At 36.8% G+C, this 24,099-nt stretch overlaps 1 protein-coding gene across 3 annotated transcripts in view; it reads right to left on the reverse strand.

Annotated features, from left to right (window-relative positions):
- Window positions 1–6,299: 6,299 nt before the first annotated feature.
- The window catches only part of PPARGC1A (PPARG coactivator 1 alpha), a 99,142-nt gene continuing 81,342 nt past the window's right edge, over window positions 6,300–24,099 (reverse strand). Inside the window, exons 11-14 of one of the 3 annotated variants that reach the window (XR_009701091.1) lie at window positions 16,978–17,099; window positions 16,495–16,646; window positions 11,453–11,539; window positions 10,097–10,177 (exon numbers count right to left, since the gene is read on the reverse strand). Coding sequence is in view for 2 of the 3 variants with exons in the window: in XM_061192134.1 (XP_061048117.1) it covers window positions 10,074–10,177; window positions 16,495–16,646; window positions 16,978–17,099 (378 nt within the window). In the remaining variant the exon portion in view is untranslated. Of the gene's footprint in view, window positions 10,178–11,382; window positions 11,540–16,494; window positions 16,647–16,977; window positions 17,100–24,099 lie in introns of those variants that run through there. The other 2 variants (XM_061192134.1, XM_061192135.1) reach the window with 2 other exon arrangements.

Genomic DNA, 24,099 nt, shown 5'->3' on the forward strand with positions numbered 1-24,099 from the left:
TTCTTTTTGCCCTCTTTATAATTTTAACTGACCTCATTGAGCTTGGACACTGGATTGGAAATGTAGCCCAAATATTGCAGTGTTAGAAACTGAGCCCTCTTTTCTCTACCATTGATTCCAGGTACAACATGGACACTACCCCCAAAAGGCCATCCATAAACTCAAACTGTGAGTGTCTAGTGATTGATTGCTTTCCACAGTAATCCTAAGACCTTACTGTAGAAATGTTAGCACTGGAGAGAGAAATCCAGACAAAATACACCTGAGAAATTTTAAGAAGGTCCTCTATCATGAACAGCTGATATTCAAGATAAAAATGACTATACACACAGGAAAGAGAAAGCACTCAGTCAAAAGGTGGCTAGTGGTTACGCCTTCAGCTTGTCACATAGCTTAGCGTTAACAGAGAAACTTTTAAATAGTGTTGGGAAAACCGTAAAGAGCTATCAAATATTGATTATTTTTGTTATTGAATACCTAAGTGGTAATGGTGTACCAACTCCAATTTAATTTTAATGCAGGGAGGAGGTCTACTTTTTTTAAAGTTGATTGGCAGTCCTTTTAAATCAAATTGTTTACCATGGGATCACAGCACTTTGCCATTCCTGCCCATTAAGTATGAGAATCTCTGGCCTCAACCTCATAGACGTTAGTAATACCGCAATATACCTTCCAGAAAACACAAATACTCATGCACACACACATATACATATGCATATATGTATACACACATATACACACATATGTACATACACACATATACATATATACATGTATACATATACAGTTGACCCTTGGACAACATGGGTTTGAACTGCTAGGGTCCACTTACACTTGGATTTTTAAATATGATGCGATGTGGAACCATGGATATGGAGGGCTGACTGTAAAGTTATTCTTGGATTTTTGACTACACAAGTTGTAGGCACTCCTAACTCCCCAAGTTGTTCAAGGATCAACTGTACATATATACATATACACTTGTGTATGTGTACACACACACACACACTTTCTCTCTCACACTCCTGCTAAGAGTGCCCTGCTGTTATTAGTAAACACACAGTTTAATATTTTCTTACTATATTGTCAACTAGTCCCTTCTGCTTCTAGTATCTAGTATGGTTTCTGGCCCATTGGAAGTGTTCAGTGAATGCGGAATGAATGAATGCATTACATAACATTCATTCATTCTAACAAGATGATAACAACAAAACCACACAAATTTTTCAATCATCACCTCCAACAGAAAAACGTTTTCTTTTGGGCGTTAATATTTTATTGGTGGAGGCATTATATATAGGAAATAGTCAATTAAATAAGTTTTAGGGTCAACTGGACTTTACCCAAATGTTGGCAGCTTCTCTACACCTCCATTTTCTCATCTATAAGGTGAGAATAATGGTACACTACCTCATTCTTTACTTAGGAGGATTTATCAAGAAAATTCACATAAAGAGTCAAGCAAAGTGACTAGAAGATTGTAAGCCCACAATAAATGTTAGCTGATACCACCATAGTCATTACCATTATCCTCACTGTTTTAATCACAGCCTGAATTTGCTGGACTTTCGAATGGAAGATAGATTTTCATATTAGCCTTCTTACTGCAGCAGAAAGATTCATCTAATTTGAAAATTAAGATGTTAGAGGAAAAGACTCAGATTAAGTAACATCGTTATCTGAGGTGGAATTGCTGAGCAACCAAACAGCCAGGTGTGTCACTAAGACCAGATTCCGAGAACAGAAGCCTCCAAGTTGATCAAGTTTCCAAATGGAGATGGTAAGGTTAAGTTTTTAAGAGCATGCAAAAAAAAAAGCAAATGATGCCTTTAAATCATCCCATTGCCATGAATTTAAATGTCTCCATGGTATCTAACAAATATGACTTTTGAGGGGGTTCAAGTTTAACCTTCAAAATCCTGCAAGTCTCTGATGCTCCCTTGCTGCAGGTGGCGACTCTGGGGATGGTGAAACTGAACCAATTAGAAGGAAAAAATGGGATCTTCTGCAGTGCATCACTGGAAGGTGAAGAGTCCTGTTTATTGTATGCACATGTGGTATCTTTTTATCATTCCCCAAAAATAAAGCTAAAAATTTCTCTCCGAAAACCTCATTAGGGAAACCTCTAAGAGCCTCCCACCAATGTTAACAGCCCAGGCAGTAAACAGGATTTTAATAACTCCTCCAAGCAAACACTAGGTCGGCCGATTGCTGTCTAGCTGACACAGAACCACACACACATATGGAACCAGCTTTGTAAGGTCCATTCTCTTATTCACAGCTCCACTGCCCTCGCAGTACAATTGCCCCTTTTGTTTATATAATCCCATAGGCTGAGTTGGCATAAAAGGCAAATAAGAAACCAGGGAGAATCTTTACCCAAACCTTGCTCTGTACCTGAAGTTCAAATGTGTTTGGTTAACCTTCTATTTATTCCTTCTCTTTCCTTCAGCTGAGCTTTCTAGTTTTAGTAATTGCCATGGTGAGTCATGGCAGAAGGTGGCTCAATGAGACCCTGGCACCACGTGACAGAGGAACTCTTAGGAGCTCTCCATGAATTGTTTCATTCATCAGGCGCATACACCGACACTCCCTATGGATGCCACCATACCTGCCATTAAAAATGGGAAAATGTCAGCCATAACACACAGGTACTTCTCAACCTCAGACACAAAGGCCAAACATTTGGTGGAGAACTCCAATTTTTGCTTTCCTTCTAATCATTTTCCTATTGGATGGTTTGATAGAGATTCAGATGTTGACCCTGGGAAAGGCAGCTCATTGAATAGTACCAGGATGTTTTGTAGCCAGATAATTGGAGGAACATTAGACCATGTGTTGCCCTTGATCATGAAGTTACCTGACACGAAAGTAACATGGCCACATCACATGTTGTGTCACCCGATTACTAACTTATCCTTCTCTGGCAAGCAGAGTAATTAACCATCATTCTGTGATAGTGTACACACATTCCTACCAACAAATAGTGACATGCTTACAGAGGGCAATACCTCTAAGTACTACAAAACATGAGTCATTTGATTAAAGGGTATAGCAATCAAGCTGAAAACCTGCCAAATGGTTAAACTAGGAACAAACACAGCCTCATTTTCTTGAAGTCTTAAATGTGCTGGGAAGCTCTGGTAGGAATAAGAGACCTGGTTGGAAATGAAGTGTAAGACCATTGATATGAATGATTTTCAACACCACCAAAGTCAATCAAAGGAAAGTACCTGTGAATTCCCTTAAATGACCTGCTGGAGAGTGTTGTGTGGTAGCTATATTACTATAGTCTCCCTTTTTCTCATCAATTAGTAATGTTAAAGAGAAGCTTGACGATAGAGTTCCTAACAACGGCAAAAATAAATTCTCTCCAATTAAGTAGTCTAATAAGCTACTTAGGATTTTACCACTTAACATTCTTTCCTTCCCATTTAATTTCAGCTTTCACTTGGATGTCATCTGGTTGAAAATCCATCACAGAAAACTACATGGAAAAAGAGATAATGTTGCTAAGTGTTCCCAATGTTCCAAAACGAGCAGAAGCGCAATATTTTTTCTAAATCAACCCAGGACTTTCCCTAAAAATTCAGCTTCTTCCTACTAGAAATTAATATATGAAAATGGTCAATATGCAAATTTAAGTATCACACTGGCTACTCACCTTCAGTAAGTGTTATCTGCATACATTTGGAACAATACAATATCTTAAGGTTCTTGATGATAATAATGCCTTGGTGTGCATATGTGCATGTATAATTATGCTCATTTAATTTAATCAGGAAAATATTATAGGATCATTTGGTTTTCTCCTCTAAAAGTTCTCTCACTTTTTTCAATTAATTAATTCCACTCTGCCCCTTTTATAAGTCAGCCGATGGTAAGTAATGGTTTTAGGGTTAAAAGGAATATGATCACATTCCTGTAAGAATGACGGACAGAAAAGAGGCAGCGGGGAAGGGGGTGGCCTCTTGTCCTTATCATACATCCTAATCAAGGAAAAGTGTTAGGCTTTCCAGTGGGAACCTGGTCCTAGAAATATCCAAATTTTCTGATCATTTCTTCCTGCAAGTTTCCAGCGTCCCTGAATGCTGAGAATTTGCCCCGGGGGCAGTCACCTGGTTACAACAGAAGCCCAGGAAACAAGCTCATGTGACCAACACATTCCACATGCTTGACTGGAGTGGAGCTTGTGGGGCTTTGCAGAATTACTGGAATCACATGGGATATACTGAGGGGAGCAGGAGGGTAGAGGACATTTAACTTAAACCATGAACTAGAAGAGTAGATAACGTCGCGGTAAGTAGAATAAAAAGAACCACGTTGATTGAAAGGGAAGAAACATGACCCAAAGCTCATTGCATATTATCTTTCCCCCACCAAGGAAATCTTATTTTCTTTCTCATAGAAGAAACTTTGTTCCTTTTCCCCAACATGTTAACAGAGACCAGTGAAAAGAAATAGGCTGCTTTGTGCCCATCAATAGAATCTATACAGCATCTTTTTCCCCAGGGATTAATTCAGCTTTTGATTAAATCTTTCTGAGATTTAAATCATGATGTTCCAAACCTCCAAGGAGCTCCTCTATGAGTTGTGACCTTATTTATTGCTCTCTGCTGTTTGATAAAGTGTGAAGATTGATTTATAATAGTGTATACTGTGTTTGAAAATAAGGAATGGTAAAGAGAATTGCAAAATACAAGATTAATATAAACATTGCAAAAAGTACATCTTGGTTATAACATTCTATGATTAATACTGAGTTACGACTGTGTAGCTAGTGACGCTAGTGTCAAATGAGTATAGCAGTGCTCTCAGAGCTGTAAATTATATCCAGTGATCAGCTAAATAATGCTACAATTAAGAGAAAACTGGCAGTGCTGAAAAAGGATTTTGAACCAATATCACATTGTATACTTTAAACAGATTAGTTTGGAGGACTTTTGAATGGAAACAAGCTCCTTTTAAATAAACTATTCATATCCAGTGTTCATTTATTTTCGTCAGCCGAATTTTGGCTCCAATAATTATTTTGCCATTAGTATCATTAAGGATGGAAGCGATTTAATGTTTGAGGACAACATCAAATGAATCCTCTGTCTCTAATCAGGATGTCCCTGTGCATGACTAGTGGCTACTCCTTTTTTTTTTTCTTAAAAATCCCTCTTTACCCTCAAAAGGTTTTTAAGGGTAAAAAAGTTAACCCTTTAAAAGGAAGACTGTCATTATTCTATTGCCCTTGCTAATTCCAGCCAGAAGATTCAAAATGCCCTATACAATTTAAACACCAGTGGAGACAAGTCACAATCTGAGGCCTATCCACTGAATCACAGTTGTAGATGAATGCAGTATTTGGGTAAGATAACGGTAAGTTTTTATTTTCTATTTTGATAAAATAATTGGCAAATCTTACAGTGCTATAAAATAGACAGAGAGCCATGGGAAGTGCTTCTTGTGTTATTTAGTAGATTTCGATGTACTATTGATAGCTCTATCACATTTCCAATAATTACGAATACGTTTTTCTGTAGGAGAAAGGGGGGGCTGCGAGCTGGAATATATTTAGCCACCTTTCCCCATGTCTAGGCTTATGCTGAATCTTGCAATGCAAGTGGCTGGGAGTGAGGACCACATCTGAAATCTGGACATGGCAGAGCACTAATAACACATTCTCTGCAATCTCTGTCATGAAGATCACCAATCACCTACAAGGCGCAGTGGACATCCTGACAGCAAGCCGTACCAGCAGCAATCTATCAGCTTGTCCCATATTTAACCTGATGACTTACATATGACGGGGGGACAGGGAGATGCATTCTGTTACAAGTCTTCAAAAAATATTCAGTCCATGCTATACACCAGAAACTAACATAACATTGTAAATCAACTGTCAATAAAAAAAAATTCAGTCCATTACAGTAGAATTGCTTCCAAAGCTGACATATTTAGCAGGTCTCTCACTAGGGGCAGTGGCTTGTACTTAAAATTCACACTTTCCAGGGTTAAGTACAAAAACAGAGCTAATCCGTTTGATAAAGTCCCACATCACTTCTCATTATAGAAATCACCACTTCCGCCTTTGCCATTTGAAAGAAGACAAGGTAAAATACAGAAGGTGCATGTTACCTTAGAGCTGAAATCCATCCATGAATATGGAAAAGCAGGGGGAGGGGGGAGATCCAGAGAGGAAACAGAATAACGATAAGCGAGTAATGTGTACTGATCTGAGGAATATGCCAGGAGCTTGGTTATGATAAATAAGAAAAGCAGAAGTAGATTTGAAACATTCGTTTCCCTTTATTAGCTCAGTGAGGCTGATGTGTACTGCACATTTAAAAAAAAAATCACAGGAATTTTCATACAATGAATAAAACCACAACAATACATGTAGAGTTGGCAGGTGGGAAAAAAAAAAAGCCCGACAAGGGCTCAACTAATCGCTCACTTTCCCTCTTCAGCATAGTTCAACCAACAGTATTACACTTTCACCTACAAATCTTATAGTAGCTCCATCAAATCAGCAGTTCATATTATTGAAAATGTCTGTCACATAGGTACAAATTTAGAATCATCACATTATATTACATGGCTATTCTAGGTCATCTATAGATCAGGTCTTAGACTACAGTGATTGAAGTTCTCGTTACAGCCATCAAAAAAGGACACATAATCATTACCTACTGTAAGTTCACATCTAAAGGCATGAAAAGGTTTCCTTTTTTTCAACTGACCCAACCATCATACCCCAACAGTGCAAAGTTCCCTCTCTGCTGCTTTGAATGTTGACAGCCCAACCGTTGCTCTCAGAGTCGTTTAGCAAAAATTGATTTTGTTGCACTGGAAGAATTATTCTGCTACATCTCTTGAAAAAAAAAAAACAAAACCCACATTTCTAAAGCACCAGTTCAGTTACCAAAATTGTAGATGTGGTACTTACCACAGCATGAAGGCAATGGCCCGGGGTCATCTAAAAATCCTACAGATCTATGCTGAAATTTGCCTCCAGTGATGATGGGGTGCATGTGTTCATTTGAAATATTCTCTCCAAAACAAGTTTAAAAAATAAAAATAAAAGGAACACAGTTTACATTTTGATGGGCTACCCACAGTGTCTGCATAAGATACAAAAGCTCTATTTGGATGGTCTAGTGAGTCTCTCTTTGCACTAATTTTAGATGCAATTTGAAGTCCATGGAAGAAAACTATCTTCATGGTAACAATATTTGTCAGGCCAGAAGGGGGGATAAATGAATCCTCAACATGAAATCTGTAATGTTGTCTTTTCATAAGTAAGAAAAGAAACCTAGATTTTTACTCATGTCAACAATCCAGGGCAAAAAGGAGAATGTATTGAAAACTGGATCACAAAAAATTTAAAGGCAAAATAGAGAAAGCATCTGGTCCTTGAACACATAATATGATTTACTAAATATTGATTTCTTAAAAATAATTTATTGCTCTTAATAGTCTTTTTTTTATTCTTATTCTACAACAGAAGATACTCAAAATTCAGAAAGAAAGACTGTAAACTTTAGTTTGGCGTCCACACAGAGTTAAAATACCTGCATTTAACCTACGGAACAACAAGAATTAGGCGGATTAAAGGTGTGTTACGGTCGTAACGCAGGACCTGTGAACAAGTTCTTTTATTTCATAGTATTTTTATTGCTTTCTATCTACTTAGAAATAAGAAGCCAAAAACTCAAGCAAGCATCCGACAGGACAGACAGTGGATTCACTCAGAACACAATATGCTGGTGATAAATGAATGCAGCTTTCAAAATTAGCTGCATTGGCCTGGGGGGGTGAAATCCATTTTATAAGATCGTGTTGGGCGAGAGAAAGGAAAAGAACGATTACGTAGTAGGTATATCATGTCTTCCAGAAAAGTCATGTCGGCCAAACTGTGATCGAATCTCAATTTAGAAACTTGAATATACACGCCAAACTTTACTGACTTCCGTTCCAGGGCTCCACACTCAGAGGAAATCCTGATGCTCAAAAATGGAGGTTTTTCTGAAGCTTTTATTGAATTTAGCAGGAGCAATGTCATCAAGAACAACTTCATGGTCACGTCAGAGGCCATGCTAGTGCAAGTAGAAACACCGCTTCTGCAAAAGCGGAATTTCCCAAATGAAACGCTTAAACTCCAACCTGACAATTGCCATGCATCCTAGGTAGAAAATTTCCACTGGCTTTATTATTTTCATCATCTCATAATTTATAATAAATAGGCTATCTGCAACTGATAAATATGTCTCTTTAGTAAACAAAGGAATGAAATATCAGTATTTATACAGGATGCATAACTGTAAAAAATACAGATAAATACCATCATCATACTCTGCCAAGGGAAAGAGATACTGGCTTCAAAGATAGTCTTCAGACACACATTAATTATTGTAAAAATCATACTGTAATTATTACCTCAGCATTTTGTATCAAATTAAAATCACAAAAATTAAAACAAAACAGCATCTTAAAAAGATTTTTGACCTCTAGTTTCAAAACTACTGTTGATAGAGAAAATAAAAACATTTCTTAATGGTTACCCATTGAGAGACTTTACATAAAATCATGATATCTTCTAGAAAAATTTTAGATGAGAAAATTTCATTCCCCTAACAAATCCAGTGTATAAAACTTCAAAGAAAAACAAGCAACAAGAAAATGTGGAAAAATATCGCAGAAGTGGTTAATACCTTTAGGGGGCTAGGAGATTTCTTGACAAGATGCTTGGATCGAAGCTCACCTAAGAAGGGATGGTTGTGCGTAAAGCATCGATTTGTTGTGTTGCACTCAACGGACACACACACTGTCCTTTTTTGTTTGTTTGTTTTGTTTTACAATCAAATATATATAAGCGGTAAGTTCAGCTTCTAAATATGTTAGTGTACAATAATTGTTTCACCTCATAATTACATTTGAATATTCTCGATTAAGAAAAATTTAGCAGTTTTGAAAAGAAGGCTGCATTTACAGTGCATAGCTGTAACAAAAAAAGAACATCATTGTATCGTATGTACACAAAATAAAAATACTCCATTTAACATCTGTAAATACTTAACTACATCAGAGAATGTAGCAATTTTACTATCTGAACACATCCCAGAGAGTTCTACCCAACTCCCATTAGCAATGTAACACCGTGCTCGCTCCTAAGAAAGAACCACTGAACAAGCTGCACGCTTGACCATTGACAAGGCTTTTGAAATTCGCTGTGGAAGATCAACATTTTGGACATTTACATGGGTGTCATGAGAAAGGACGAACTACAGAAACTTCAAAATGTTAGGAAAGTTGAGCTCGGTGCCCGAAGTATCCTTTCCCACCCAGATTCCACGGCAAAAGGAAAAAGGAAAAAAAGAAAGAAAGAAAGGGAGAGAGAGAGAAAGGATATGAGTTCTACGGAACCTGCAGTTTCTTCGGGATTGTCATATAATCATTACGTTATGAGAGAAAGCTTGCTTCAAGTTGATGTTGCACTTTCTTAAAAAAAACAGAGTACGGAGGCTGATGCCCAGACATCAGTGGCTGTCATTTTAGGGTGGCTTGTGGTTGGTTGGTTTTCTTTCCTTTTGGATGTACACATTTTTTTTTCCTTTTGAATAGAATATGAACATTTTGAAGTTCTAGGTTTTAAGTGTGTCTTCATGGAACTGCTGCCATTTGAAGTGGTTTGCCCTTGCACGCTCTGGTCAGGTGCCCCCAGTCCCCACCTGTACATACACACTTCCCCCAAACCAGGCAAACACACACACCGCGTACACACACACACACACACACACACACACACACACTCCATCACCAAGAGACTCAGGGAAAGCAAAGCTGACACCCATAAATAAACATGTGCTTACTGGGTTTCCATTCTGTCTCTTGCCTCTTCAGCAGCTGTGTTCATGTAAACCATTGTTGTTCTTGTTGTATTGTTGTTGTTTTGTTTTGTTTTTGTACAGAGAGTGTAAAGTAGGAGAAATTCCTAAGTATGACTTGCAACAGTCTGTTAGGGAAGGACGCGCTGTCCCGTGAGGTATTCACCGTCCCTCTGTCATCCTCAGCCAGGGAACATGTTACCTGCGCAAGCTTCTCTGGGCTTCTTTCAGTAAACTATCGAAATCCAGAGAGTCATACTTGCTCTTGGTGGAAGCAGGGTCAAAGTCATCTGAGTTTGAATCTGAAAGAAACCCAAGCCAGATTTAGATGTACCCTTTGCTGATGGTCATTGACTCAATCATCTAATCTAAGATTACCTGATTCAAGAGCAACTTATCCAATCAATATACTTTAAAAAAATACACCCAACTTTTATTAGTATATGATATTGGTGTTGGTATACACATATACATGTGCATATATTTACATATATATTTTTTCAGAAGGTATTTATATGTATGAATATTAATATGCATATATATATTTGCAGAAGGTATTTTTACAGTATATGGTACTGGTATATATACACACCAATATTTTAGTTAATTAATTGTACATTTATATATTTATTTATCTATTTATAGCACATGTATATATTTGCAGACGGTAAGGAGTGACGAGCATTCAAAACAGTCATCTATTGACTCATTTTAGATTTAAACACTCCTGGGAGGTAATCAGAACAGACCTTAATATTTCTTTTCAATAGCAACTTAGTCAATCAATATGCTTTAAAAATAAGCCCCCTCTCCCTTCCTGGCATGTTAAATGACTTACCCAAGGTTCCTCAACCACTTAGTTGGAGAGGTAAAAGTAGAAGCTGGAACTAATTTTCCTATTCAGTGGGATTGATTGCATTGAGCATGAAAGCCAGTTGAGTGGGAGAGAGGGAATTGTCAGAACTTCACCGAATCATCACCCTGCTACTCCCCTTTCAGGCGGGAGGGACATACGATCTCCAGTACCTTGAGGGACCCCAGCAACAGTGGCACAAACTCTCCCCAAATTAGAAGGTTTAGGCAAATGCTTCATGTCCAGAGAGGGCAAATGCAGCCTCTATACTCACTAATAGGAGAGGAAAAATATACCCGTATAAGTAAAGCCATGGTCTTTCTTAGATCCTTAAACTAGTCCAAGTAAGCTTTTGTGCAAAGCTCCACATGCCACTTTAAGTGGCCCTGAACAAAATGGATGTATGTCAGCCACGTTGGACGTCAAGTAAAATTCTGTCAAATATTTCTGATTTTTCTCCATTGACATCTGTGAAAAAGTCAACTATTTCTGCTGGTGTCTCAGCTTGAGAAAAGGTATCTTGGAAATATAATAGAGAGCCTCTGGCAAACACATTCATGCTTTGGAAAGCACTTACTAGAAGAGAAAACTAAACCTTTCTGGGAAACGTTAACAATCTTACTAAAATATAAATATTTGTGTTTTACCCAGATTAAATTACAAAATAGAAACGCTCGGTGACAGAAAAGGGTAATACTAGATAATATGGGGGCTAATCACTGACCTCACAAGGTGTTCTTCTGAAAAGGTTGCAAATCCCTCAAGCTCTCCAGAACCAGGCTGATTCCCCTTCCCCACCAGCTTCAATCTACTTTAAAGACAAGGAAATTCCTTCACTTTTTTTTTTTTTTTTTTCATTCTCACCATCCCTTGTCTTTACCACATTTCTTTTTCCAGTTAAGATGAACAATTATAGTCAGCCTCAGATATAAAAACAGGACAAAAATGGCCCATCTTTCCTCACTAACATTTTATATGGTCCATCTTAAATTACACTGGCTTACACTCTTCTCTTCATAGCCTAATGAATACTTTGTTTGTATAACCAAAGCCTCACGAGCAGCTGTTGTTCAAATCAAAATCTTTTCTGTAGACACACAAAACAAGTCCTGCTCATTATCAGAGATTAGCCTGAAATCAGAATTCCACTTGCATTGTAGATGAAGACGGAAGAGTTGTCCAGTGATGGCAGTCTGTGTGACATAAAGTCAGCATAGAACCATCGAGAACATATATGTGTATCTTTCCTTGGAGGAAATTTTGAGAATATTTAAAATGTCTTAATTTGGGATTATTCTACATGAAACCCAGAATTACACTGTTTCTGTATTTTCATTAGTAAATACTAAAAGCACTTTGATACAGTGGGTTTCAAGAGTTTCTACACTGTGAAATACAGTGGCTGGTGCTTACGTATATACCAACTTTCATGGGCATACCATGTCAGTCGGCACCCACAAAATCTTTCTCATTTCTTGAAGAGACAATGTGTTTATATGCAACTCCTGTGGCAATAACTTCCACTCCACCCCTTTCCCTCCACTAAAGGAAGGATATTGCAACACAAGTAAGAGATAATGAAATTTTTATAGGAATAACCTGAAAGCCACTCTAACAAATTAAAAAAATTAATTTTTATAATTAATAATACTGTATTAATAGAAACAAATCACATCACAACTGTATTCCGAGCACCTAGAAAACTGTTGGCACAAAGTAGGCACTCAGTATTTGTCTAATGAATGTATTAATCTTGAACACCCACATATTATTAAAAATGTGATTGAAAATATTTGTGTTTAGATCTGGGATTGATTTACCAATGAATGGCAAGGGTATATGTAAAGTTACATATGTATTCAAGATGTTGATAATATAATACATTTCTTTGAGTTAATAAAGAGTTTGTGACCAATGTTATTTGTTTACTTTTTATTATTTACCAATTCTAAGCCATAACTAATTCCTGATCAAAATGATCATATTCTTAATCGTGACCCATCCTTCTATTTTGACCCTATAGTCCTAATTTAATTTCTGTCTTTCCTCTTTGAGATTTTTCATCAAGCTCTTTCAAATGGAAAGATCTATTTGTTTATAGAACAGTAAACAGAAAGACACACAGATTACAGATTCATATAAACCAGACTTAAATATTGGCTTCATCATGGTAAGCTTGATCATCCCTTTAAATTCTGAGTCTCATTTATAAATCTGGCTCGTAAATAGTAACTAGAATCATTGTGTTTTGCATTAATAGTATTGTAAGTAACCATTAAGTGGCCTCAACAGCAGAGAAATGGAGACCTAAATAGACATTTCTCCAAAGAAGACATGCAGATGGCCAACAGGGACATGAAAAGCTGCTCAATATCACTAATTATTAGGGAAATGCAAATCAAAACTATGATGAGGTATCACTTCACACCAGTCAGAATGGCCATCATTTAAAAGTCTACAAATAATAGATGCTGAAGAGGGTGTGGAGAAAAAGGAACCCTCCTACACTGTTGGTGGGAATGTAAATTGGTACAACCATTATGGAGAACAGTATGGAGGTTCCTTAAAAAACTAAAAATAGAACTACCATATGATCCATCAATCCCACTCCTGGGCATATATCTGGAGAAAACCATAATCTGAAAGGATACATGTACCCCAGTGTTACAATAACCAAGACATGGAAGCAACCTAAATGTCCACTGACAGAGGAATGGATAAAGAAGATGTGGTACATATATACAATGGAATATTACTCAGCCCTAAAAAAGAATGAAATAATGCCATTTGCAGCAACATGGGTGGACCTAGAATTTATCATACTAAGTGAAGTAAGTCAGACAGAGAAAGACAAATATCATGTATCACTTAAATGTTGAATCTAAAAAAAATGATACAAATGAACTTACTTACAAAACAGAAATAGACTCACAGACATAGAAAACAAACTTATGGTTACCAAAGGGGATGTGGGGGAGGGGGGTGGGGGGAGATAAATTAGGTGACTGGGATGAACAGACACACACGACTATATATAAAATAGATAAACAACAAGGACCTACTGGATAGCACAGGGAACTCTACTCAATATCTTATAATAATCTATAGTGGAAAAGAATCTGGAAAAGAATATATATATACATGTATAACTGAATCACTTTGCTGTACGCTTGAAACTAACACAACATTGTAAATTAACTATACTTTAATTTAAAAATAGCAGAGAAATGGGATATGGGAGCTAACTTAATTTAGGAGAGCAAATAAAAATTTTAAAAATTGGTAACCTATTAAAATGATAGGTTGCTTTACTTTTGGTAAAATTAATCAGTATCACATCATTTTCACTTTACTCTTGACATACACGTAAGCTCCCAACCCCTCTAAGAGTCCAGTATATGCTTATATGCACCTTAGTCAGCGTTCATGGCCCGAGGCACTTAACTTCAACTATTCAGGGAATAAAGGCAAGACATATATGATTTTGTTTGGTTCCAAAGCTGGCCCCTGGTGTTGATTCTTTCATTTTAAAATAACTTGAAATTTATAACTTCTCATAACAGTCATTTTTATTATAATTATAGCTACTATTCATTGAGAATCTATTTTGTGCCAGACACTGACACTATGCTAAGGGCTTCACAGACACATATTTAATCTTCACAACAACATTATAATGTATTTTACAAATGAAGAACCAGAAGCAGAGGGAGTTTAACTGCCCAAGGTCAAAAAGCTAACTCAGGTTTCAAAACCAGGCCTGTGAAATTCCAAAGCCAAGGTGCTTTCAACTACACCAGGCTTACACTCAGATCGACTCCACTTCCTGCATTTGTAAGGCTGGAGGGAATTGGAAAAATCCATGCTATTACAATACACATCAAACACACCTTTCAGGAAATCAGAGCTAGCTTAGCAATGGCAAAGTTTCTATCGCTGCTGGCAAGGCAGAGAGATAACTAGAGGAGAAGCATTCTTCTTAGAAATATTTCAGGGAGGCTCCAGTTCAATTAGGAAATACTATCCCATGCTCCCTTTACCAGTGATGAATCACGATCTAAAGGCCCCTCTAGGTAGCTTATTTTAAACTCTAGATGTTTGGAGAGACTAGAAAACACCCTGGCCTTCATCACTGAAGAAAATAAGTCAGATCAACTCAAGACTTCAATCTGTCTGGACTGTTTTTATCAGCCAACATTTGAACAAATGACTTGCCACCTTTTATATTTTCATCCCTAGGCGTCTATCTCTCTAACAGTCAACTGCCTCTCCCCTGCTTCATACTATCTATTTAGCTTGTGAAGTGAATTATAGCATATTCCCCATGAACAATGCACCCCACTTGTATCAATTACTCTAGGAAGACATCAGTTCAGCTGAAGGAAGAAAAAAGTCCTGTATTTGGTATTCATTTTTTTTCTTTATACCAAGCCAAGCAAGTGCAGATAGACATATAATAATGCTTAGGAGCAGATTTATATGTTAATTTCATGATGATTATTATAAATTGATTTAAATAATGTCATATGCACAAGACATTTGTCATTTTCCTTCCTTCATTATTTCATGAAGTAATTTAAAGGCTTACAATACACACATTAGTTAGGGAATAACATGGAAAGGAACAAAATTAAAATTGGAAAGGAAATCAAGATGTCCATCGTGGCATTATTTATAATATCAAAAACCGAAAATGTGTTTAGCTATAATGGAACAATTAAATATAATGGCACTATTTGCCAAATAGAATACTATACAACCATTAAAATATACTGGTAAATTATTTTTGATCCTTTGAATCACAGTGGAAAATGAACTTATATAATATTAATCGAGAAAAGTAGAACTTAAAAGTGTATAGTGCATATACGTATAATATGACCTCAACTATAAGAAATTTGCCGTTCTGAGACAAAATACTGAACGGCAAATCGCATACTAGGTAACAGTGGTTATCTCTAGGTGATAGGCTGATAGGTGATTTTACTATTTTTCTTAATACCTTTTTATATTTTCCAAATGCTACCCCTTGAGTCTGTACAACTTTTATAACAGGAAAAAAGGAATACTTATCTATTCTTCAGCTTCCTTACCTGTAAAATGGGGATGATAATATCCACTTCCTAGGATTGTTCTGGTAATTAAATGAGAAAACGCTTACAAAGCCTTGGCACGGTGCCTAGCATATAGAAGCACTAAAAAAAAACAGGGTTTTTTTTCTTCTTTTGTTTTAAAGAAAGTACAGTGTGATTTAGCACATGAAATTTTACTTTCTCCTCTCTAAGTGTAATGTGTAGAAAATGTTGACATTTCTAAGAGTTTGTGAGATAATAAGGAAAAAAGAATAAGACTTTTGCATATTCTGTTCTGCAAAGCAATGATGCCAATGCTATAGCTTATACAAAAGGATTCAGGGTAGGCACGGAAAGCAGTAAGAGATTACAAACGAATACAACACCTGCACATTCAAAACATACCACACACACACACACACACACACAAGACATACAAATAGTGCAGAATTTCAGCATATGGGCAGACAGTAGAAACAATTTGCTTCTTCTCTTTGTTGCCGAAACTTAAGCCCCTTGCTTCTGAAACTGTCTCGTGTGTTAAAAAATAAAAAACAAGATAAAATCTGTATTCAAATATTCCCTCTAGTAAAATAAAGCGATGGTCCAACCCAATGTGCCTACAGTTTACATATGCTTCCATTTTGAGCTCTACATTATGGATTCCTCATTCTATGTACAGTAAAATCCATACCTAGGTCTGCATAGTTAGACTTGAAAAATTGCTTGCGTCCACAAAAGTACAGCTCGAAGTCAGTTTCATTCGACCTGCGTAAAGTATATCCATTTTCAAGAGCAGCAAAAGCATCACAGGTATAACGGTAGGTAATGAAACCATAGCTGTCTCTGCAATGGACAAAGAAGAGAAGTTCAAAGCTAGTGAGGAAGCATTAGCATATATGACTGTAACCCTTTCTACTTTGGAGACTTCACTGGTGCCAACGTCTGAACCACTGCATCCATTTATCAGTGTGATTGTCCTGTCAAGCAGCTAAATACTTATTTCTGGGACAGGAAATCTCAACTAGAAAGATTAGTAAATAGGGATGAAAGAAAATAAATAAGGTTCTGAACTCAACATGTCATCTGTCAAAGCATTCCCATTCTAGTAATCTTATGGCCATAATTTTTTACATATGTCAGCTTCTAAACAAGAAATAATCTTGAAGATTCTCACCCATCATCCCGCAGATTTACTGTGCACTCCTCAATTTCACCAAAAACTTCAAAACGGCCCCTCAGTTCTGTCCGTGTTGTGTCAGGTCTGATTTTACCAACATAAATCACACGGCGTTCTTCCTAGGGGGGGGAAAGTGAGAAGACACTTGCTAGTTCTGAAGATAGGAAAGAAGTTGAATGCTAGAAACATTTATAAATGTACAATCATGCATAATGAGAACCCCCCCAGAGCATGCCAATTAAAGCAAAACACACACTAAACCTGAACAAAAGACTACACTTGAACCAAGTTTTACTTTCCATTTCTTCAGTATCACTCTCTTCCGCCTCTCACTCTCTTCTACTTTTTCTATCCATCTCTGTTCCTTTGTCACATGAAACTTAATGTATTATAGAAGAAATGTGTGTAATGCAATCTTTTTTATCACTGAATAGCTGAATAATATCTATTAAATATTTTAAAACTTGTGACTCGATTATTAATCTTCAAAATTGGTAGGAAACTGACCTGGCTTGCAAAACTCTTTAATTTCTCCTTAACTCAGAATTCTAATGATAAAATATACACATTTTTTAGTTCTATTGACAAATAATTGACATCCATTACTGTATAATTTTAAGATGTACAGCATGATAGTTTGACATACAAATTTTGACACCTCTCAAAATATTGATTCTTAAACTCTAGTATAAATACAAATTACCTGGGGTGCTTATTAAAAATGCAAATTATTGGGTTTATTCCAGCTGTATTAAAAAAATTTGGAAAGTAAGCTTCAATGATCTTTATTTTTAACAAGCACACCCCAGTGATTCTGATACAGGTGGTCCAAAGACAATAATTTTAAAAATACAGTCTTAAAATACTGGCCATTTTAAGCCATGGGTCTCCAAAGAATAAGAGCTATAAAAGAGGCTATAACTTTCACTTTGCCAATGAATCTTATTTTAGGAACAGACGAGAAGGGTGTGGCCTAATTTTCACAAGTGGAGTCAATATCATCATAATCTGAAAGTCAACAGCAATTTATAACCCACAAAATATGGGAAGAATATTTTATAGCCTGAAGATGGATCACTTTTTAAAGAACAAGAATGCATTCTTAGTGTAAGAAGTAATCGTATATCTCTTATTCCAAGAAGACAAGGCCAAAGATGATGATGTTTCTCAAACTGAGAAAAGGTTTTTCAAGAACGTAAGAAGTTAGTATAACGAAGTGCTTACCAGTTAGCTTGTATGTCTATCAATGGCAAACAAGAATGAAATGAACTTAAGGTTGGAGAGATTTAAGTTAGACGGAGGCAGAGACTAGGAAACACAGGGCAAAGGTACAGATTTAGCTTGCCTAAGAGTTTTCTCTGGATGTGCTGAGAATATCTGAGAATATCTTTTTACATCTTGGATGATGTAAAAAGTCATTTAGGCTTAAAGCAAAGAGATGTCCTATGTTACTTACTGAACATATGTCCATTTCATGTGCCCAGTATTTAGCAAAGAACTTGGCAAAGAGTGGACTCTCAATAAATGTTTGAGAAACGTAACTGAACAATTCACAGACCCTATAATACATATCCTCCTAGGTGATTTGATCATCCATGTTTCTTCTTTTACCATATGCAACACTCATATTTCCGTTTTCATCAGGGAAGTTCCCCTGAGCTTCAGATTCAAATCAACAACTATCTATTTGACATCTCAGGTTGGATGTCCCATAGGCACCTCAAACTAGACCAACATTACCCAAACCAAACTCTGTAGTTCAGCCTCTTCCCAGTGGGTCTTTCTTGGATCAGTGAAGTTAACATCATCTAGCCAGTTATTCAGGACAAAAACTCAAGTGCCTTCCTTGATTCTTCCCGCTTAGTCCCCTCCACATTTCCAATCACTCTTTAAGTCCTGTTGATTTTTACTTCCTAAATCTGCCTCTTTTATTGCATGTCCCCTAAATCAAGCTGCCAGCATCTCTTTCTGGACCAGTAAAACAGCGTCTTTACTTGGATCCTGTGTTTGTGTTTACCCTCCTCCAAACTATTCTTTCACTTCGGTCAGAATAGTCTTTACGAAGAGTACAGGAATCCAATCATGCCAATTAAGATCTAAAACATTTCAATAGTTTCTCATAGCATTTAGGGAAAGACCTAAATCATTAACAGAACCTACCGGGCCCTTCAGGGTCTGGATCTATCTTCATCTTGGGCTTCAGCTCCCACATCCCATTCTTTCCTTTCCTCTATTTCCAGCCATATTGATCTTCTCTCAATCCCTAGTATGTACTGTGCTCCTTCCTTTTCTAAGGGCTTTGCACAAGCTGCTTCTCTGCTATTTGGAATACCCTTTCCACACTGCCTCTCCCTCCCCTCCACCAACATACACATACTGTCTAGAATTACAGTGAACTCAACAATCATTTTCCTTTCTGAAACTTGAGGTGAGGTCTGGCTTTCTATTACAAGTTGCTCTGATAGAACACTCTACTTCTCCTTTGTAGTTCTGTGCCCAATTGTAATTAAATAATTAATAGTTTATTCGGTGTTTAATGTCTATCTCCCCCAACAATGAAAGCTTCATGAAAGTACAGACCATACCAGTCCTATCGACTACTATATTTTAAGGGTACCCAAACATAAGAGTCTTCTTAATGAATATTTGTTGAAAAATCAATCAATTGCCAATCAATTAATCACTTTTAATACCTAGTTCCAGACCCTTCATTACATCAAAGGTGATGTAAGTGTGGTCCTTACTCTGAGACTCTCTAAGACAATGGAGAATGAAAACCAGGTTTGGTGCTTTATCATAGGAAAAACCTTGCCCAGGTAGCTCAGCTGAGTGTACTAACAAAGGTTTCCATGATTTGCTTTTATGGTTTAAGTGTAAGGACTCTCACTTTTCTCACTCCACTGAAACAGCTGGTAAAACACAATTCCTCTGACAGCAACCATTGAGCCTACATAACTGACCAGATGAAGTACGGCAAGCAGAGCGGGCTGCCTGATTCGCTTCCATGTAGATTGTATGTCTCAACTGAAGGCTGTAATTGTGTTGTTCCAGAGCACCCAGCACATCCTGGAGGTCAATAAATATAAATGGAGAGTGAGGCTCATCCCGGGCCAGTGCTGTACACTTGAGCAAGGGAATCATCACATCACATTCCATTCTATTTATGCAGCCAGCTCCAGCCAAACAGCAGAATTTGATGGGACTGTTATCTAAACTTCCTGGCGCCTGCTTGCATGAGTGTTATTTATTTATTTTTTTTAATGAATGTTTTTAGTAAGGTTACTACTGTACAGAGGAAAAGGAGGGAGAAATGCAGAAGAGAGAGAAAGAAATTGAATCATCACAAAGAAATTGCTCATCTACTATTAAGAGAATATACACAGCCTATGTTCATCTTCAAGGAAATTCAAAGTAAAAGTGAAAATCGACCATATGCACATCCATATGCAGACATATTGGGATAGTCTCTGAATTGCTTCTTTATACGAAACTGTATGCAACAATAATCCCAAAAGAAGATAAACCAGAGGACCTTTTATATCGGATACTGATACATTCTGCAGTGAAAAGAAGACACAACCTAGATAGGAAAGACAGAAATCCAAAGGGCTGTTCCACAATCACTTAAATTACCTATTTGACTGTCAATCTTCTTTTATGCAACATAAGAATGCGACCACATCTTGCTATCTTACAAAGATCAGAGATTGAATACATGTTGAAATTCTCATTTGAGAAAATGATTAGAGTGTTTCGTTTTCCTAGTGATAAAAATGAAATTAAAAGGCATCTGAAGGTCTAAAAAGCAAAGACAAAAATCTTTCCAAGATTGGCCAAAATGTCTAGTGAAGAACTGATTATTTTTAACATGTTGCAGTTTTATTAGACAGATGAATAGATTCCATATCTTTAAAAAACCTTAACATTTGCAGCCAATTTTTCAAGACATTAATTTCTAAACAGGAGATGAAAGGAAAAGAAATCAAAATGCTTAATAACATTTCCAACTTCTTAAAGGCTTGGAGGAACTCTAAACCTTTGGAAAAAGCTCCTTGAAAAATGATTTTCAGACCAGTTTTCACTATCGAGGAGGAAGGGACATTTATCAAGTATATTTTAGCTTCAATTTTCACAGAAGCTAGTTTGCTGATGGGGTGGATAAGAAAAGTGAAGATTTATGTTGCATTAACAGGTATGGTAAATCCTCATTATATCAAAACACAGGGGATAAACAGAGAAAAAAAAATCTGACTGAATTAACTGACTTTGCATTATCAAAATCTTTATCAGAAAGTATGTAGAGCCTCCCAGTTAGCTGGGGAAAACATACAATGGTTGTTTCTCATCAAAAAATAAGTAACTCCTGGTAAAAGGGGTTTGACTAAGAAGAAAAGGAAATTAGTAGTGAGATTAACATTTACTAAATTCTAATAGATGCCAAGTACTGTGCTTGATGCTTTTCTGTGGGTTATCTCACTAAAATGCTCTGCAGTGTTAGGTAACAATAAGGAACAGCCTGATATAATTTGGATTTTAGTTCTCAGAACTTTTATTCTACATTTCCAAGTCAGGATAATTTAAAAATCCCTCTTCCTATGTTAAGGAAAGTGCATGTCAACTTTGGCAATGAAAGATTTATGTTCACTTCCAGATTAGTTACAACCTAACTTCCTCAAAGATTCCAAGGATATTACAAATACTATAGATGAGATGAGTGGATAAAATCCATGCCACTTCTACAGTGAATGGTATAGCTAGGTCCTCTGTCTAAAAGATAAAGTGGGAGGGGTGAATGACCATGAAAAGGTGTGAATGGATAGAAACAAGGGCCAAAACTCTGACATGATGCCAAAACAAGTTTCCGTTTTTTGTTGTTTTTTCTCTTGTTCTTAACATCGATTACACTCATCTGATTCAGTAGGCATTCAGTAAGTGACCGCTACTAGGAGGCACTTTCAGGGGAGAAACAAAACTATAGCTTTCAGTTTACCAAAGTTACTTCCATCCAAGTACGGCCCAGGAATACTCCTCCTTAGTGTCTTAGGTTGGATAGATGTGAATACATCCAGGTTAGTTTACTTAAGAGCTAATATAATAATAAGAGCTAAGATGCAAGTAAACACAGTGGTAAGTCAGAAAACATGAAAACTATAGACTCAGAGCATGTGTAACTACTTTTGATAAAACTGAAAATTTCTAAGTTGTGAGTTTAGACTCATAATATAACATATTCACCCATACGGAATAGCTCTCCAAAAAGGCTTGAATAGAAAACTACTTTATTTTCTCCAAAAAGTATAACCATGAGAAATTACACAACATTTTTTTTCTTTCATTTGGAAGAAGCTGATAATTATCAGTGATGAGGCACTGCTTCTGGCTCCCTGGCTGCACATTGACCAATGGAGAAGAGAAAAGAAATGGCACAGTCATTGCCCAAGCACATCTGGTTTTGGTTTTAAGCCCTGAGCCATTTCATAATGTCTAGATTTGCCCTTTAAATTAACATCCCATTATCATGTTTTCTGGCAGGAAACTGTAAAGATTGCAAATGGAATTGGACTTAGAACTCCCCAAGAAATTAGAGCAGTGACAGTTTAGACATTAAGTACTATACTCTGGCTTCCAGAGTTCCAATATAACCTGAATTATTTCAAGCCTATGAGACTGAGAAAAGCGGAGGATAAATTGGGGTTTGAGAGCATTTAGATGGAAATTGGAGGAAAACAGCAACTTGAACAATGGCAATATTCAACCACAACATATGATTCTGTGTAATTACTAATTATTAGTCTTTTCTTAGCTGTCTGATTTGGTGCACTGAAGTCGGTCTGAATAAAGACTTTTGGACACATACACAATAAAAAGTTTATAGATGACCTAAACCACCATCTCATTCTTATGGAACTCAAAAATAAGTCAATATTATAGACCACAAGACAAGGTAGCAAAGGTTAATTTTGTAAAGTATCTATTACATGATTGTAACATTATTTTTTTCATTTCCTTTTGGAGCCTCTGTTTTGCTGCTCCCCTGATTATAAAATTGATCTGAATTAATGAATAATCCAGCACTGCACCCAAGATACTCCAGATATAATTCGCTATTTATTCATTACTTTAAGGGTGTCTCAGAAATCTGAATGGAAATCACCTACCCGACCAACTTAGGCAAACTGTCCTAGTTCCTTTAGCTGTTTCATGAATGACTTTTCAAGCTAATCTAGTCAAATGAGTCAAAAATCATTGCTCTTATCTCCAAGTCCGTAAAAATATATTTTGCAAATGCATTATGGCACAAGAAAGCAGATCATTTTGAGGAAGGAAATCAATCAGAAAAACTTCCTGCGGGTGATCTCATTAAATAGTTCCACTATGCCTTCAAGATATTCTTCAAAATCTTTATTATGACTTACAGGACCCTTCAAGGATCTGGCTACCATGGAGCCCTCCAGACTTATTTCTTGCCTCTCCTGTACCCTGGTGTTCTAATTAAATGACTAGCAGTTTCCCAGTATAGCTTGTTCTTTTCCAGAGACTTAGTATAAGCTAAAGTCTCTGCCTAGAATAGTAATTTCCAATAAAAATATAATGCACCATATGTAACTTTTAAATTTTCTGAGGCACATTTTAAAAAGTAAAAAGAAACAAATTTAATTTTAATAATATATTTTACTTGGCTCAGCATAGCCAAAATATTATTGTTTCAACTTGTCACTGATGTAAAAAATATTAATGAAGTATTTTACACTCTTTTTTTTTTTTTGTACTGTCTTCAAAATTCAGTCACACTCGTAATGCATCTGAATTTGGGACTAGCTGAATTAGCCTCATGGCTAATGGCTCCCACACTGGACAACACAGGTGTAAAAAACCTTTGCCCTTTCCTCCCTTTAGGTTTCAAATCAATCTCACCCTCTCCAGGGATGCCCTCCCTCGTTCCCAGGGCCGGTTGCCGACCCGTTTGCCACTGCAGTACCTTAGGCGCATCCTCTGCAATAGCAATTAACACACCCTATTGCCTCTTCATGTATCTTTACCAGCCAGTAGACTTGAACTCCCTGGATGTGGGGACTAGGTCTTACCTAATTTTAGAGCCCAGGCACCTAACAAATGTCT

The sequence above is a fragment of the Eubalaena glacialis genome, chromosome 5, assembly GCF_028564815.1.
Source record: "Eubalaena glacialis isolate mEubGla1 chromosome 5, mEubGla1.1.hap2.+ XY, whole genome shotgun sequence".
Classification (NCBI taxonomy): Eukaryota; Metazoa; Chordata; class Mammalia; order Artiodactyla; family Balaenidae; genus Eubalaena; species Eubalaena glacialis.